Source organism: Carassius auratus, chromosome 31, assembly GCF_003368295.1.
Source record: "Carassius auratus strain Wakin chromosome 31, ASM336829v1, whole genome shotgun sequence".
Taxonomy (NCBI): domain Eukaryota; kingdom Metazoa; phylum Chordata; class Actinopteri; order Cypriniformes; family Cyprinidae; genus Carassius; species Carassius auratus.
The window spans coordinates 13,682,494-13,701,763 of NC_039273.1; the positions used below are offsets into that span (position 1 = coordinate 13,682,494).

Below are 19,270 nucleotides of genomic sequence, written 5' to 3' on the forward strand. Positions count from 1 at the left end.
ATATCAATAGCTTGTTTCCAAATGAGTGGTTTGTGGATGTTTTATCTAAGCAAAGTCAGCATTAGGTCACATCTAATGTGGTCCTTCAGGAAGCAGCCTTCTGGTGCATTCTGGGTAACAGAGAGGCCCCTAGTTTTAAGATGAACCAAAACCGCCTGTTTGCTCTCAGTGTGATTTGAGAGTCAGCTGACAAAGGGCTTATTATTAGAGGACCGCATTGTGCAGTAGTGACTGCATGGTTGCTAGATTGAAGTGCATGAATCACAGTTTAACAGCCTATGATGACACTACCCAATGAGATGCTGTGATGGGCCCCAAACTAATCTTTATTACCCCAGTTTAGGTATTGTGTTTGCACTGAACAAAATAACTGGAGAAGACTGGGAAACCCCATGATTCATGTTGTTTAATTTAAATAGCATTCATTCATTCATTCATTTATGTTTGGTGTAGTAATAAAATGTTTGTATTTATACTGCATGTGAAAAATAGGAAGCATTATATGATAAAGACAACATCAAAACACCTGTATATTAGATATGAAAGTCAATGGAAACAGTGGCAGTACTTTGATCCTACAACACTTTATTAAATCCCCACTCTCAAGGCATGGGAGTCCATGACTGGTTTGCGTAATGGAGTAGGGGAGTGTGGGGGAATTTTAGGGTGTTACTAATCCTATGCTTTGGCTGTGAGCCCATGGAAAGACAGCATCTCATTTTTTCCCAGCATGGTCTTTAACTAAACTCATCCATGTTATCTTATCATCTCTCCCTGTTTCGCAAAGCAACAGAAATCATTCCTGACCAAAGCACCAACAATAGATCCCAACAATTGAGACCATGTATCTGTTTTGGTTTGATCATAACTTTAGTTCTGTTATAGAAGTATTAGGTAACACAAAGGCACTTTATTTTCCAATATAAAATTTATATTTAATGCAAAATTAAAAACTAGTTATTTGTGCTAATGATTAGTTTTTAGGTTGAATATCATAAACATGTTCTCAGGAGGACTTGCTGGTCTTTCAAGGTTACTAACAGGCTCGTAAACTCCTGGTGCCTCTGGGATTTTTCCAGCAGTGCAGAAAGTCACCTTGTAGCATACATCGTCCTCTCCTGGACACAGTTTGAACAAGACACTTCATCCTCGAGTTGGACATTCCATCCTCTTTAATACTTCACATTGTGTCCCCTTATGTAACTCTTTAAATGCAGGTCTGAGAGAGACAAATTATGTTATCACTTTAAGTTTTGGAGCAACTTTCTGCATTGCCAGCATGCTTTTATCCTATTCAAGAACTCCAAGTTTAGATCATTTGACATATCCAGACAGCTATATAATTAAAAAAAGCCTATCTTTTATAAGCTGGGTCCACATTATCATGAACTTCTGGTGAACATCAGGATGGGATGTGTTGATTCATGACCACAGTTCAGTCTGTACTTCCTCTGAAACAGTTTAAACAGTTTATCTTCCTGTGTGAACTCAGGGAAACCTTTTACTTCCTCGGAATTAAAGGAATATTCGGTATTTATTTATTGCAAGTTAAACTCAATTTAAAGGTTCATTACAAAAAAAGTCCTTATTTTCTAAAACAAAAAAACACTATTTTACAGTACTGTTCCATGATACTACTTACTAATTATATCAAGTACACTGTAAAGAAAAGTAGTAGTGCATTATAGTGTACTCTCAGTACAAACGCTGTCACTGGTCTGGTACTCTTCCAAAAAGTACTAATATGTACCATTTAAGTATAATATGCACACTTGTAAATGTGGTGTATCAGTATGCTCTTGCACTCATAAACTGTCTGCAGCACTGGATAGAATAGCAAACAGACACATATTCAAGCAAACTTTAAACTGCTATATACAGTTCATGTATATTTGTCCCTGAATGACATAATAGTCCATGTCGTACTCTTCCACAAACTGCTCGTCTGCCCATGAGAGATTCAGTCTCTCTCCCAGGTGACTCCTGATGGAAAACTTTGTCTGCTCAGCCAGACATTCTCTGCCTTGTATATGATCCCATAGGTAAGAGATGTGACAAATGAGATCCCTCACATGACAAATGGATAATCTCACGTGTCTCTTAGTTTGTCGTGTCACGTACTTGCCCTCCTGCCGCTTCAAACCATGACTTTCTTTTTTTCTGCTTGAAACAACTGAAGATATTTTGAAATGACATTCAATCCCCTTCACTTTCATTGTACAGAAAATAAAAACTCACTTTTGAGAAGAAAGAAAATCAGACATGTTTGGAATAACATGAGAATTTAGATTTTGGGGTGAACTAACCCTTTAAATGAAATTGAACTCCACTCAGTCTCCCAAGCTATGAAAGAACAACTTCTAAGCAATAATATTTTCGTCTGTTGTGGCCCAGATTTAGTTTTCCCTTTCTCATGTCTAAATCCATTCATTCATCCCTGTCAGTGCTCAGTCTTTCATTTGTGTTCAGTGCAGCTCTTCTCTGGCATCTTACGCATGTATTTGGCTCGCTGAAGCTGTGTTGAAGCTGAGGAAATATAAAGGACTGAGCCTGATCCAGAAAACCAGGTCATTCCAGTGAAAGGAAGTGTTCACATACCCAGCATTTATTGCAAGCCACTTCACTTGACAAACAAATAAAAAAGTGCTGTGGCTTTGGCTAATTTAAAGGGAAAAAGTGTATGCCACTAACATTGCCAAAAGGTATTACAAAAACAACCACTCTTTATAACAACTCTTTTTTTTAAAGCTGGGATAGGAGAAAGTATTTCATCTTAAAAACGTGATACAACTGAGCTTTAACATTGCTACATACAACATTATTATTTCTCACAGTGCACAGTGCATCATAGGGTATGATGAATTTTGCTCTAGCTGTCCAGAAACTGTGAAAGAACAAGAGCATTTCCTTTCATGCAATAAACGTACAAGTATTACATTACAAATTGTTAATAACATGATATCATGATAAAAAACAAATATGTGGTGGTCATAGATGGACATAGCTTATTTAACAAATTACATCATTATTACTATTATTATCAACTTTCCATGCACCCACAGTTGTGTGTGAGAAAGACAGAGAAACATTTTCCCAGCTCAATTATTGACGGTTATTTATAATTTGGAGCAAGCGTGACAAAGCAGCCTCTGTTTTTAAGAGAACATGGAGGATTTCCCACTACACACAACCGCTGTGAATTGGCCTTGGGTGTTGTTTTTCTACAGTAAAGTCACATTTTGCTGTAAATATATGCATTCTGTAAATTAGGAAAGGCTGGTGTAAATAGTCATAAATATTCATATGTGTAAATACATATAGTGAAACCCCTGAATCCATCCATATAGGGGAGTGTGTGACATTGTACATTTACATTATAAATCCTAATGTCATCCTTGTGACTTCCAGGTACTGACCCTTCCTTCATCTACCTTCCAACGTTTATCTTTGAGAAGAATTTATAATGTACTTCTACTCTTTTTCTTCTGACTTCTCTCTGCTCCGTTTCTGCACTCCAGGTTTGACTGTTTATATCAGTGCAGCGGAACTATAAATCCAGAGCAAATATGCTTTATATTTCACAGCCCTGTATATTACTAGAATGACCTTTCAAGGTCCATAATGTCAGAATTGTAGGTAATAAAAAATTCCGAACATGCATTATTAATAAAAGTGCACAGGAAGCCGGTGCTGAAAGATTAGTCAATATCTCATTTTCCAGTGTCAAGGTAATATTTCATACGCAGAACACAATATATGTTAATAAGAGAGAGCTCGGGTGTTCTAGGTGGTTAAACTGTTGCAGTGGTTTTGTGGATAGCTAGCTAGATAGATATAGATTACTAAGTGAGAACAAACAACACGTTATTCTATGAATTCACAGTTAGTCTATTGTTATTTTCATTACTTTATGTTTACATGGTTCACAGGAAAACAGCTTCCCATGTGAATGTGTGCACACGTGTATGTGTATTTCGGTCAGTATGAAGTGATCAGTACAGCAGCTCAGAAGTGTTCAGGGGACTAAATGGGTCTTCCCAATGGAAGGAATGTATTAATGATAAGGACGGATGGGTCGCAGACAAACTGATGCTGCTAACAAGCCTTCACCGAAGAGGAGCTGACGAGTCATTTGAGTAGCCTGGTAACCCACTCCAGAGACGTGTTCCAGCATACGTTGAGGAATAAAACACATCTCACAGTCATTGTCAAGGGAAATTAAAGCTTTGCTCAATGCAGCCACCTGTAAAGATGAAAAAGATTCAAATTTGGTAGTGTCTATTTACATCAAATCCAAATACCCAAACGTGTTGACAGCGGGTGTTTTTTCTAACCATCCATTACTTATTAGACAATTTACCCACATAACAAATAACAATAGTTTTATTAAATTTTTTATGTGCTTAGCATCTATTACTTAAGTGTAAACTAGATGCTGTTGGTTGCTGTTTACATAAACAGTAGCCTATTATTTCCCACTATATATGATTTATAGAATTTAGAATATAGAAACTTTAGGTTTATCTTCAGTAATTCTGTACACAGAAAACCTGAAGGGGTTCATATATCATTTGAGATAAAGAAAACAACAAATGTTAGTAAATGTAAATTAAATCCTCATTTGGTTCATAGTAGGCTATGTAGGTCAGTGAATAACTTTGCCTAGCTATTGCTATCAATAAATAAATAAATAGATAAATAAAATGTGTTGTTAAATAAAATAAAAACGTGATAAATAAGGATACTTTAATATATCTATATTTTTATTTTAAATGTAGGCCTACATTTTAATTTATTAGGCCTATTTATTATGGAATTACGTCATTTATTTGTATTAATTCATTTAGGATTAGAACATAGTTAAATTGTTTCTTTAAGTATATTCTATTGTTATATATGTATATATTCCATATATATGTATATATTCATATATTTGTTTTTACATTTTAGAACAATTCTCCATGACGCGGAAGCTACAGTGAAATGGTCTTGCTGGTAAACAGCGCCCTCTGCTGTTACCATTACTTTTTATTTTTCATTTTCCTCAAACAGAATTCAAATACAAACATTTATGGCATATGCCATCTCAACTACCATTCATATGTTTTTCGTGTTGATACAGCAATTTAACAAATAGCTGAGATTTTGGGCAAATGGTCATTTCTCTCCATTAATGCACTGAAGATATTTTAATACCATACCCTAAGAGTTTATCCAACTTTGAAATGAAACAAAATTCCTGTATGAATTCGTATTGAAAGAAAATACATTCTATCATTTTAATTTATTTTTCACAAAAACCACACAAGTTGTTCCCCCAATTAAAAATTTAATGTAAAAAGCAATTGGGCACTGAAAGTTACATTTATCACAAAAATCTCTATAATACAACAAATTACCAAAATTATCCATCAAATGTGTTACTGCCCATATTGCTTTTTCCATCCAAGTCCCTAAAAATAAAGATTTTCTAGAACTCAGAATATACCTGTTGTTGCATAGAGTTGTTATGTGGTGTGAAATTGTAGACTATAAAATAACTTCAGATGATTTTACAGGTAATTTATATAAATCATAGTCAGCGCAGTAGAATATTTATATATATTTCTTTATTTCATGTAACCGTAATGACCAAATATTTGACTTATTTATATAGCCTATTATTAATTAGGCGAAGCTGGTTGATCATGCAGAGCAAGAATTTCACTTTTGTTAATATTTAATGTAACACAGGATGATTGCTGTTACTGTGGATGTCCAACACATTGATATGTATTTATACCATAGACAGTAAAAGAATATACAAATTTATTTTATACAAATTATTTATACAAATCTATGGTCCTACACGTGAAGTGCTCGTCGTTGTTTCCGCCATTTCAAACGCAACATCCGGTTGTGCAGCAGCCATTTTGTCTGTTCAGGCAAGTCCGCCGCACAAAGTCAAGAACTGACGTTCCCCTTTGGAAAACATTTCAGAAATATCACACTTGATACTTTTCCGAGTCATCTGTGCAAGTGGAAACGGGCTGAAAAATTACCTCATTGAATTCTACGCTCGGGAATACCTCTCAACGGCCGATGTGTGTTGGTTTTGGTGAGTGAGCTTCGTTAATTGGGGTTATGTCGAGCGAGGAGAGTTACTTGGCAATCCAGCGCTACCTGACTGATGAACGAGAGCCATACGCGCCGGGCACGCACGGAAACACCAAGAGAAAGATCCGGAAAGCAGCTGCTTGTTACATAGTGCGCAATGGGATTCTGTATTATCAGAGGCGTCAGAAAGGCCTGGATGAATTCACGGAGCTGGAAGTGGTGCTGCAGGCCGAGAGACGGAAGGAACTGATCACGGAGGCGCACATCACGTCCGGAGGGGAACACCTCAACCAGCAGCAGACATGGGACATCATCTCCCAGAAATACTGGTGGAGAGGTACACGAATCACAGCGTCCAGACTCATGTCACGCTGTTTGAGCGCTGGGGTCGATGTGATGTTTCTGTCAGTGTATGTCAAGCATGTGACAAGAACCTACAGCTGGAAAGCGTCTTTGACAGAGACAGGACACACATACAGACACACATTCCTGTTCATAAGTTTGGGATCAGTAAGATTTTGTTTGCTGTGGAGAAGTCTCTTCTGTTCATGATTTCTGTTTTAATGCATTTTAAAATATAAGTTATTTCTGTGATGCAAAGGTGATTTTTCAACATCATTACTCCAGTCTTCAGCGTCACATGATCCTTCAGAATTCATTGTAATATGCTAATTTATTATCAATATTGGAAATAGTTGTGCTGCTTATATATATATATATATATATATATATACATACACATATATACATACACACATATATATATATATATATATTTTGATTTATCAAAGAATTGCGGAAAAAATATAAGGTTCCAAAAAATATTAAGCAGCACACTGATAACACTCTAACACTGATAATAAATCAGCATATTAGAATGAATTCTGAAGGATCATGTGACGCTGAAGACTGGAGTAATGATTATGAAAAATCAGCATCGCATCACAGAAAGAAATTATATTTAAAAGTATAATAAAACAGAAAACCATTATTTTAAATGGTAATAATGGTAATTAAATTATTATTGATAACAAAAGTCCCTATCATTGACTTTGGGTTTTCACCTACTATTCTTATCTGTCGATGACGTCTTTGTGTGCACACTGCACAGTCATAATCACAAAGACAGCTGTTTTTCAGGTTACACATGATCTTTCTAAATGGGCTCCCATGATTTGTGGTTTTTGGAAGTGTGATAAGTCACCCGTTTCCCCCTTTTTCGATAACTAAAAGATAATTTAGTGTTTTTTAGTGTTTTTTTAGCGCAGTGTTTTTTAATATATATATATATATATATATATATATATATATATATATATATATATATATATATTAACCCTTAGTGTTCACTTTATTTTGTCTAACCCATGTATATATAATGTAGATCATACTCTGAAAAGCTTTTTATTGTCCATATACGATTGTGTATGAATTTAACATGGCATTTTCTTGAATCCCATTGAAAAAAATAGATGTAATTTATAGTTTTTATTGAGATGACTGTTATTATATGTAGCCTAAACCCAATGGTCTTATGACAGGTGTGCTGAAGCAGGTGAAGGATTGCATCAGAGAGTGCAGACACTGCCAAAACAAGCAGGAGAAGGGGAGAGGCCATGCTGAAGATCCCACAAAACAAAGCACTGTGCTACAAGCAAGACGAAAGACCTCCGCATATGCCAGTGAGGACGAGGACGATGAGACCAATGATGATTTGGATCTGGAGCAGGCCAGTGCACCTGATAAACACGAAGTGGTGTTCGTAAGTATACTATGCCATTTGTGAAACTGAATCGAAATGAGTTTCCTGAAATTTAATCGAAACTATTCTGGGTAAAATAGTGTCTTGACATTAACAGATGAGGATATTGAAATCCCTTTCAGTTATGTTGATAATTATAATTTATACTATTATTACATTTGATGTTTTTAATGTATTTTAAATTGATATTTTATAGAGAAGTTTTAAAAGTGAATGCATATGATAATGAGATAACATTAGTGTTCCTGTAGCTTAATTTGTAGAGCACTCCACTATTAAGCGCAAGGTTGGGGGTTCGAATCCCCGGGAACACATGATAGGTAAAACTTGATAGCCTGAATGCACTGTAAGTCGCTTTGGATAAAAGCGTCTGCTAAATGCATAAATTGAATTTAATTAAATTATATTACTCCTTCGTGCATTGTTATAGGTGGACAGTAAGGGAATTGTGAAGCAGTTCTTACCGAAGCATGGGCAGACGATGCTGGACAAGTTGAACCAGCAGCGACTGAATAATGATTTCTGTGATGTCACGCTGCTCATTGAGGGTGAGGAGTATCGCGCACATAAAGCTGTCCTGGCCTCCTGCAGCGAATATTTCTACGAGCTCTTTGTGGAAAAGGGTGCTGTGGCCAGTCATGAAGCTGTCGTTGACCTCTCTGGTGAGAAGAATCCAGCATGCTGTTTGAATCTCTATTGAAAAAGCGATTTCTTATTGAAATAATGAAACTAACTGAAAGACGAATCGATTTAAGGGTTTGTGTTTAAAGATATGAAGTATTTAAAGGTATAGTTCACCCACAATTGAAACTTCTGTCATTATTTCCTCACTCTCATGTTGTTCCAGAGCTGTATGACTGACTTTCCTCTTCTCCTGTGGAATATAAAAGAAGAAATTTGAGGGAAATTATTTATTTACCGTATTTTTCGGACTATATGTCGCGCCTGAGTATAATTCACATCAGTCCAAAAATACGTCATGACGAGGAAAAAAAAACATATAAGTCGCACTGGACTATAAGTCGCATTTATTTAGAACTAAGAACCAATTGAAAACATTACCGTCTACAACCACGAGATGGCGCTCTATGTTTTCAGTGTAGACTACAGGAGCACAGAGCAGCATAGAGCGCCCTCTCGCGGCTGGAGACGATAATGTTTTCTCTTGGTTCATTTCTCTCGGTTCATGTCAAATTAATTTTGATAAATAAGTCGCACCTGACTATAAGTTGCAGGACCAGCCAAACTATGAAAAAAAAGTGCGACTTATAGTCCGGAAAATACCGTATTTATTTATTGTCCATACATTGGAAGTCATTGGTACCTAACTTGCACCTAAATGTACCAACATTCATCTTTTATGTTCCACAGAAGAAAGTCATTACAGGTTTGGCACATCATGAGGATGGGTAAATTATAACACACTGTGTAAAACATTGGCTAGATATGCAGCTCCCTAGCTAGTTTTGTAATTAGTGTGAAAACAGTAACTATTTAATTTATTGAGGTGATATTTGAGAATATTATATGTTTTTGAAATGCCATTGTTTCTTTTGTGCTGTTTTACCTGACAGGATTCAGCAAGGCCAGTTTTCTACCATTACTGGATTTTGCCTACACTTCCGATCTGACCTTCAACTTTTGTGTGATGGCAGAGGTCGCCACACTGGCACGGCATTTACTGATGGCCGAAGTGCTTGAGATCTGTGAGTCGGTGCATAAGAAAGTGGAAGAGCAGAAGCTGATGGTCTACCAGAGGGGAGACATTCACACGGTGGTATCCAGCCAACCTGCGCCCCCTCAGCCAGTAACACCCGTCGCTTCCGAAACCTATGTTGTGACTATGCAGAGTGATGGCATGCCTCAAGAAGGACAGTCCTTGGCTGTAATCACAAGTGAAATCGGGACTGCTGAATCGCTGGCGTTGCTTGCTGGTGCGACCATAGATGGCGAAACGATGACTGTAGTCACTCATAGTGGACAGGCTGGCTCAGCCGAGTCTCTTGCAATGGTGGCCCACAGCGGCCAGGCAGAGGAGGGCGAGACCATGACTCTGGTCACTCACTCTGGCCAGGCATGTTCAGGTGAGTCCCTGGCTGTAGTACAGGCCTGTTGGTCTGTAGAGGAGCCACAGGTTGGTGACACACCTGTCGCAGAGAGCATGCAGACGGGAGCCTTTCTCATTAGTGTGGATCCCTGCAAAACAGATGCTTCTGAGATTGTGCATTTAGCTGCAGCAGCGCCACCTGCTGTGCAGGATGAGCCCCTGGCGGCTGAACCAACACGCCAACCTGAGCCAGCCCCTGCACCAGTGAGAAGGAGACCAGGAAGACCACCTAAAGTGAAGCAACAGGAACCACCTCCTCCTCTTCCTTTGGAGGAGGAGCCCAAGGAGATGGAGGGTGTTGAGGATGGATCTGCTGCAGATGGAGTAGAAAAAGAAGAGGAATGCACGGATCCCAACAAGAGATATTTGAGAAAACGGTCTGTGAAGGAAGGAGGGTATGTCCGTCTTCATATGGGACTTGAGACGGAGGAGGAAGAGAAAAGCACCTCACCTCCTGCGAAGGTATGCAACTCCCATTCACTCGACATATGATTCATTTCTAAATGTGATGAGGGCCCTGTCCCAAACAGTGCCCTTTTGGACTTGGCATATATGTGAGGTCCACAAAAGTCCCCATCTGTCATTTAATGGCTTAAAAGGGTGCTCTGGAGTGCATCCAATGCAGCCTTGATTCACCCTTTTGCAAAGCCTGGTGTCCTGACATCATGTCAAGGAAACGGTCTTCATTAAAAGAATGACATTCTTAAAATGAAAACCTTCAGTAATTAATAAATGAACAATAATAAGTAATAATAAACAATAGCATAATCAAATTTATCACTTTATTTGATGTGCCAAAAAGCAAAAACTTTTATTTTTAAGACAAAAAAAGGTTTTACCTTGAAAAAATAATTTAAATCATCAAAATACAAGAATGCAGCAAAAAAAACTGTTATCATAATCATAGACACACTATTATTTGTAATTGACTCCAATATTATGATATTGTTCAATGAGTCAAGGATTAGGATAGGGAAAAATAATTCACAAATGCAGTCAGCCAAGATTGTCTTATTAGAATCACGTCGTGTCCCCAGATACCTCCGAGATTTGTCAGGAGAGGCCGACCGGTTCAGTTTGCGAAGAAGAATCCTGATGAGTTTTCAGAGACAAACCTGGAGGCTTCTTCTGATGCCGTAGCTGCTTTAGCAGAGGAACCTGAGCCTGTCGCAGACCAGCCAGAGACTGTGGAGGAGGATGTACTGCTGGGAGACCCAGTAGAAGCTGCGGAGAGAGAACACGCGTGTAACGAGTGCGGCTTGGTGTTCCAGAGGCGCTACGCCCTCATCATGCACGCTCTGAGACACGAGAAGACTCGCAGCTTCAAGTGCAGTGTATGTACCCTTGGGCTCAATAAAAAGTCATAGTAATTCTAGCCTGGTCTTTATGCATTTTGGATATTTTTCTGAGTTTTCTTTTGACCTCACAGATTTGCAATAAGGAGTTCCAGTACGCAGCTTCGCTCCGTGCACATTTGGCCCGTCACAAGCATCAGAAGACCCAGAGAGCCAGCATTACACGAGCCATGGCCGCAGAAGATTCTCAGGGGTCAGAAGATCAGATGAGGTACCGCACCAAACGGGAGTTTGTGTGCGACATCTGTGGCAAGACTCTGCCAAAGTTGTACTCCCTGCGCATTCATATGCTGAACCACACCGGGGTGAGGCCACACACCTGCAAGGTTTGCGGGAAGAGCTTTGCCACCAAGCACAGCCTGAAGATGCACCGGGCGCTGCACGACTCCATCAAGAGATTTCAGTGCACTGTCTGCGAGAAATCTTTTGTCACCAAGAGAAGCTTGGAGGAGCATACAAGCATTCACACAGGTACACACACTCCTTTAACTTGTGTCAGATGAATACGTAAAAATGCAAGCATCTAATGGAGCACTGTTATTAAGTGATTAGAATTAACAATTTCTCAAAAGATGCATTTATCTAATTATAATAAAAAAAAAACAATGCGTTTTAATTTATATTCACTTACATAATTGATATCTGATTATTTCCACATTACTCATAGAAAGCTTGTAAGGTGTTTTTTGTTTCTGTTTTTTAAGAAAATTGCATTAAATTAATCAAAAGTGACAGTAAATACATTTATAACGTTTTCTATTTGAAATAAATGCTGTTCTTGATTTTCATTAAAGAATCCTGAAAAAAGTAAAGCATGGTTTCTAGAAAAGTATCTAGAAGCATAACCATTTTCAAAATTGATAATAATAAGAAATGTTTCTTGAGCACCAAATCAGAATATTAGATCATGTGACACTGAAGACGGGAGTAATGGATGCTGAAAATTCAGCTTTGCATCACAGGAAAAACAGTACTTTATTTTAAACTGTTAAAATTAATTAAATGTATTAAAAATTATTATTATTTTGAACTGTAATAATGTTTCACAGTATTACAGTTTTTTACTGTATTTTTATACAGTTAAATGCAGTGATGGGGAGCATAAGATACTTTTTTTTTCAGAAACATTAAAACAATCTTACCAACCCCAAATGTTTTGAATGGTAGTACACATTAAGCAAATCAAGTTTATTTCTATAACATTTCTTACACAATAGTAATTAAAAGTGCTTTACATTGTAATATAAGCAAAAAACTTAATTAAAATATAAATAAAACTGAAATACAGATTAAAAAAATAAATAAAAATAAATCATTAGCTGGTTAAAAGACATGGCAAAAATCAAAATAAATTCTGTTAATTAAGAATGTAGAATTAGTGTGCTGTTTTTAAATCACAGATTGTGCAAGTAAACATATGTCTGCGGAAACCATTGTACGTGCATGACATATTTGTCTTTATGTGTTTGAAATTAACTCTATATATTTCTAGCTGACTCCGTTCTAATGATCTAAGAGGTCTGTCAGGTTTATGTTCAATAAAATGTTTTTATTAGTAAAATTCCACCAGCCCCAGATTCCTGCATGGACTCCTTTAGTTGCTGTTCGAATTCAGCATGTTTTCGGATGTATGAACCAAATTATTGAATTATACCTAAACCCAAAATTAAGGTTTAGTAAAAGGTTGTCAAATTATTGTCTGAGCAAAAACCTACACTCTTAGTTTGAATATAGTTAATACACTGTTTGTAACATTAAGAGAAATGCAAATCATAATAGCAGTTTGTTTAACAGGTGAATCAAAATACTTATGCACAATCTGCGGAGCATCATTTCACCGTGCGTCCGGACTGAGCAAACACCTCAAGAAACATCAGCCCAAACCAGAGGTCCGCTCATTCCACTGTTCTCAGTGAGTGCCTTACCCCTCGACTCTAACCGTTTTCTTAGAACAGCCCAATAGACTTTTATTCACACATCTTTCCTATATAACAATTTTGTTCCCTAATTTGTTTGTTTTGTTTCTTCATAATAGCTGTGACAAGAGTTTCTTTGAGGCAAAAGACCTGCAGCAGCACATGAATAAGCACTTAGGCCTAAAGCCCTTCCAGTGCCAGGTCTGCGGCAAATGCTACAGCTGGAAGAAAGACTGGTACTCGCACGTCAAATCACACACCGTTGCAGAGCCCTTCAGGTGAGAGTAAAATAGTTCATCTCTTAGAGGTGTGTTTTGAAAGTCGCAATTGTTTTGAGAGAAGAAGAAATTGCAATAGCTTTTTATGATGTCATTTGAGTTTATTATTACTCCTAATGAATTCTTTTTTAGACTGAAAGAAAAACATGACCTTAAATCTGAAAAGGGCCTGTCATGAAAACCTGTATTGTATAATATCTGAACTCTAGAGAGACTCGAGCACTTGTTAGAGGTAGATGTCGAGCTAAATTGTGTGTGTTGTCCTTTTGGCAGGTGTAATGTGTGTGGGAAGGAGTTCTTTGAGAAGGCCCTCTTCCGACGGCATGTCAAGAAAGCCACGCATGGAAAGAAGGGCAGAGTGAAGCAGAACTTGGAGAGAGAGTGTGAACACTGTGGGAGGAGGTTCACCCAGCTCAGGGAGTACCGGCGCCACATGAATAATCACCAAGGTGAGTGGAGAATAAATACATAAACACATGTTTTGTAGAATGATGGTAAATAATTTACATAATGCAGATTTAGGAACTGTCTCATGCAAAACAATAATATGTATAGTGAGAGAGAGAGTAGGGGTTGAATGACTACTGATTCCTGCTTGTCGACTTCTTATTAAAAAAAAAAAAATACTTGAGTTACTTGTAAATAAAGACATGAAATAGTTCTTATCAATAAACGCGGCCAAGTAAAAAATGTACCTGTATCTAAGTTGATTATTAGCCTACTCTTGAGAGACCGAGACGCGCAACGCGGCTGTTTGATTGGTGAGTTCACTGTGCTTATTCCATTCATTTGTCACAGCCTAAGGTTTAAATCATTGCCTTTTAAATATATAAAAATAATACAACATGTATGATTTATTATTATAGGTGATATTACTCTTGCCAATCTCTGATGTATGAGAGATACGTGGAAAGGCAACAACAATGCGGTGTTTGATTTGCGCTCTTTTCATTCATAAAGTTTACATTCATTCACTTCAGACTCTATTGCATGACTTTAGAGGTCTGTGTATAATATTGCGCTGATCCCCTGACTTAACTGTTATCTAGCAAACACCAGACTGTGCCAGCCTCAGCCGAATGTTCCGTTATTCGTTTTTGAAGCCATTATCTATGTCATTTCAAATAAGGTATTCGGCTTCAGGCACACCCCTAATTATTACGTTACGTATTTTAATTTTACAATTTAACATAAAGTCATAGAAAGTAACATCTAAATGCAATATAGTAATCGTAATATTCACGTCATAAGCCAACTTGGAAACTATGTGCATGCATTATGGTTAACGCATTAGTAGTCGATTGTTTCTGACAGCGCCAACTAGTGTTTGAAGTAGTCAATCACTCGATTACTCAACTAGTCAGTGCAAGCCCTAAGAGAGAGTTGTAATTGATTTAAAAAGGGAGTTAGTTTTTCTGCAATAATTCTGTTAACACCAACGATGTTGGTGTTGGTTTTTATTTTTTGCTTTTTGATGAACATTCAGGAGCAAAGCAAAAAATTGATATTTTTTTGTGAATAATAATAATAATAAATGTTTTCTTATTTCCAAAAAACTGTATTTCATTTCTTCACTAATAATAATTTACATATATAAACTATATATATACTCTCTCTCTCTCTCTCTATATATATATAATATATATATATATATATATATATATATATATATATATATATATATATATACAGTCAGGTCCATAAATATTGGGACAGCGACACAATTATAATCTTTTTGGCTCTATACACCACCACAATGGATTTGAAATGAAACGAACAAGATGTGCTTTAACTGCAGACTTGCAGCTTTAATTTGAGGGTATTTACATCCAAATCAGGTGAACAGTGTAGGAATTACAACAGTTTGTATATGTGCCTCCCACTTTTTAAGGGATCAAAAGTAATGGGACAATTGGCTGCTCAGCTGTTCCTTGGCCAGGTGTGTGTTATTCTTTCATTATCCCATTTACAGGGAGCAGATAAAAGGTCCAGAGTTAATTTCAAATGTGATATTTGCATTTGGAATCTGTTGCTGTCAACTCTCAATATGAGATCCAAAGAGCTGTCACTATCAGTGAAGCATGCCATCATTAGGCTGAAAAAACAAAACAAACCCATCAGAGAAATAGCAAAAACATTAGGTGTAGCCAAATCAACCGTTTGGAACATTATTAAAAAGAAAGAACGCACAGGTGAGCTCAGCAACTCCAAAAGACCTGGAAGACCACGGAAAACAACTGTGGTGGATGACCGAAGAATTCTTTCCCTGGTGAAGAAAACCCCCTTCATAACAATTGGCCAGATCAAGAACACTCAACAGGAGGTAGGTGTATGTTTGTCAAAGTCAACAATCAAAAGAAGACTTCACCAAAATGAATACAGAGGGTTCACCACAAGATGTAAACCATTGGTGAGCCTCAAAAACAGGAAGGCCAGATTAGAGTTTGCCAAACAACATCTTAAAAAGCCTTCACAGTTCTGGAACAACATCCTGTGGACAGATGAGACCAAGATCAACTTGTACCAGAGTGATGGAAAGAGAAGAGTATGGAGAAGGAAAGGAACTGCTCATGATCCAAAGCATACCACCTCATCAGTGAAGCATGGTGGTGGTAGTGTCATTGCGTGGGCATGTATGGCTGCCAATGGAACTGGTTATCTTGTATTTATTGATGATGTGGCTGCTGACAAAAGCATTAGGATGAATTCTGAAGTGTTTCGGACAATATTATCTGCTCATATTCAGCCAAATGCTTCAGAACTCATTGGACGGCGCTTCACAGTGCAGATGGACAATGACCCGAAGCATACTGCGAAAGCAACCAAAGAGTTTTTTAAGGAAAAGAAGTGGAACGTTATGCAATGGCCAAGTCAATCACTTGACCTGAATCCGATTGAGCATGCATTTCACTTGCTGAAGACAAAACTGAAGGGAAAATGCCCCAAGAACAAGCAGGAACTGAAGACCGTTGCAGTAGAGGCCTGGCAGAGCATCACCAGGGATGAAACCCAGCGTACGCTGATGTCTATGCGTTCCAGACTTCAGGCTGTAATTGACTGCAAAGGATTTGCAACCAAGTATTAAAAAGTGAAAGTTTGATTTATGATTGTTAATCTGTCCCAATACTTTTGGTCCCTTAAAATGGGGGAGACACATATACAAACTGTTGTAATTACTACACCATTCACCTGATGTGGATGTAAATACCCTCAAATTAAAGCTGAAAGTCTGCCATTAAAGCATATCTTGTTTGTTTCATTTCAAGTCCATTGTGGTGGTGTATAGAGCCAAAAAGATTAAAATTGTGTCGCTGTCCCAATATTTATGGACCTGACTGTATATACATATAGTTTACATGTTATCCGAAGAACCCCCCGCCCATATATATTTTCTTTTTAAAAGGTTTTCTTAGTTCTCCACAAAAATACCCTTTAGTTTTGCCACTATGCATAGTACTAAATGCTAGAAAAAAATCTCTCCAAACATATGCATTGTTTAAAGCATGTCACTCAAAGCAAATTATGATTTGCATTTAATGAAAAGATTCTCTAATCTGCACAACTGTAATGCAGCTGTAGGTGGCACTGCATGCCTCTGTACAGACCAGCAAACAGGAAATAATCAACACAAGTCATTATTGGGATTCAGTCATCATCCTGTTGAGAAGTTCAATCTAATCAGACATCCTACACACTTTTATGCTTCTTTGTAGCAATTTGAAATGCTTATATAAATAGCTGAGTACAACAGATGTCATGCTGCTCTTTTTTTTTTTTTTAGGTGTAAAGCCCTTTGAGTGTCTGACCTGTGGGGTTGCATGGGCTGATGCTCGTTCACTGAAGCGCCATGTTCGCACTCACACAGGCGAGCGCCCTTACGTGTGCCCGTTGTGCCAAGAGGCCCACATAGATGCCAGAACATTGCGGAAGCACATAACCAAGTTCCACGGTGATCAGTTGCCCGGTAAGATCATGCTGGAGAAGGACACTCTGCAGTTTCACAACCAAGGCACGCAGGTGGAGCACGCGGTCAGCATCCTCGGTTCAGAGCTGCCCCCTGAACTCCAGCCTCCACAGCCTCCCACCACAGAGGAGATCGAGACCGTTCTCATCACAGAAGAGACCGTGGAGGCCGTGCAGGCTGTGAGTGAGGGATCCGTGTCCACATTGTCCGATCAGAATATTATGCAGGTTGTGAACTACGTCCTGGCACAACAGGCTGTAGTAAAAGTGGAAGAGGCACCAGAAATCATCCAGACCATGGAAGTGGAGGTGGCCCACGTGGCAGAAGTGGAGTGAGACACAAGTCTTCAGATGTGACTTCTCAGTGACCACCTCAACAGAAACTGACCTGGCAGTAAAACATATGACTATGGGCAGGTTTATTCTTTTTTTGTTGTTGTTGCATATAAACCCTGTGTGATAAAGTAAAATGTGCTCATTTATTTTTGGTGAAAAACATAAATTAAAATAAGCTCAAAGGACTTGAGTTTGCTGACATCAGCCTATCCACAGCTGGATTGTGAGTGAATGAGTGTGTGTGTGTGTGTGTGTGTGTGTGTGTGTGTCTAAATATGCTTGATTTGCATTATAGGAAACTTTTGTGTACATGTGTACATAAACAGAATAATTTTCATTGTAATACAGTCACAATCAAGCATACAACCAACAAATGAATCCCAATATAAACATTTGGCTTTTTTTGTAACTACGTTACATTTTCTCATTATTAAGGCTGTTTTTTCTTTCTGATTATTTGTAAAGCTGAGATATAAGCTCTGACAGTCTTAACGAAAGGGCCATAGGCTCTTGTCTGTTGTATGATGCGGTGCCTCTCGGTCTCAGCGGAGCACTATGTATAGCAGCAGAAATGACAACCAAATAAAATACTCCCTGTCTGCAGGGATGCACTATGTGCTATATTTATTTTCAGTTTTTCATTTAATGTGTCTTGAAGTGTGAAAATGTGTTAAGCCTAAAATGCCCCACGCCCAGCATCTTAAGATTTGTGAGAGATGATAGTAATAACGTGTTCTATTTTTTATTACAGTGTTTGCTGTTGGCGGGCATTTTGTAGAATAAGATTAAATCTATTGGTTTCCATCTGGCAGGAATTTTTCCAAATGTGTTCTGGCTATTTATTTATTTTTTAACATTGTTACAATAGAAATATGTGTAACATTGTGCACCGTTTTGTATATAATTTTTTTTATTTTATTTTATTTTTTTTACAGTGTATAGTAAAATAGTTTTAGCCACCAATGATTTTAGCTGTGCACTGTAAAAAAAAAAAATTTTTGTTTTGAATTAAATGTTTAATTTATGGTAAATGCTATGGCCAACACTTCATGTTATATGATGATACAAGTATTACCAGTTTATTTTAATCATTATACTATATTAATGTACTAGCATAAGATATTATTGTAGTATATATCGCTAATACAATTTTAAAAGGTGTGTATATATATATATATATATATATATATATATATATATATATATATATATATATTATATATTATATATATATATATATATATATATATATATATATATATATAAACACTGTAGTATTTTTACTTTATATATTTTTATGTAAAGTTCTTATGTGATTTTGGTTAGTTACTAACGTATTTTACACTAGGATGATTTGGTTATTTAATAGTGTGTGATAAACTAGTGCAAACCCTAATACATTATATTTCTCGTAGTCTTTTAAGTGTTATTTCAGTTCGTGTTTATTCATTGTTAAA

At 37.3% G+C, this 19,270-nt stretch overlaps 1 protein-coding gene across 1 annotated transcript; it reads left to right on the forward strand.

Moving 5' to 3' along the window:
* Nucleotides 1-5,912: 5,912 nt before the first annotated feature.
* LOC113050600 (zinc finger and BTB domain-containing protein 11-like) lies at nt 5,913-18,440 on the forward strand. Its single transcript, XM_026213737.1, has 10 exons — nt 5,913-6,433; nt 7,638-7,858; nt 8,289-8,520; nt 9,433-10,427; nt 11,003-11,299; nt 11,395-11,791; nt 13,115-13,232; nt 13,356-13,514; nt 13,788-13,963; nt 17,296-18,440. The coding sequence occupies exons 1-10, from the start codon at nt 6,124-6,126 to the stop codon at nt 17,811-17,813; spliced, it is 3,423 nt and encodes a 1,140-aa protein (XP_026069522.1). The 5' UTR covers nt 5,913-6,123; the 3' UTR covers nt 17,814-18,440.
* The last annotated feature ends 830 nt before the right edge of the window (nt 18,441-19,270 follow it).

Bases quoted from the DNA above. Each gene is read 5' to 3' on its own strand.
- LOC113050600 (XM_026213737.1), top strand. From the start codon at position 6,124: ATGTCGAGCGAGGAGAGTTACTTGGCAATCCAGCGCTACCTGACTGAT. The intron at 6,434-7,637 runs GTACACGAATCA...GTCTTATGACAG, and splicing joins CCAGAAATACTGGTGGAGAG to GTGTGCTGAAGCAGGTGAAG. The intron at 13,515-13,787 runs GTGAGAGTAAAA...TCCTTTTGGCAG, and splicing joins ACCGTTGCAGAGCCCTTCAG to GTGTAATGTGTGTGGGAAGG.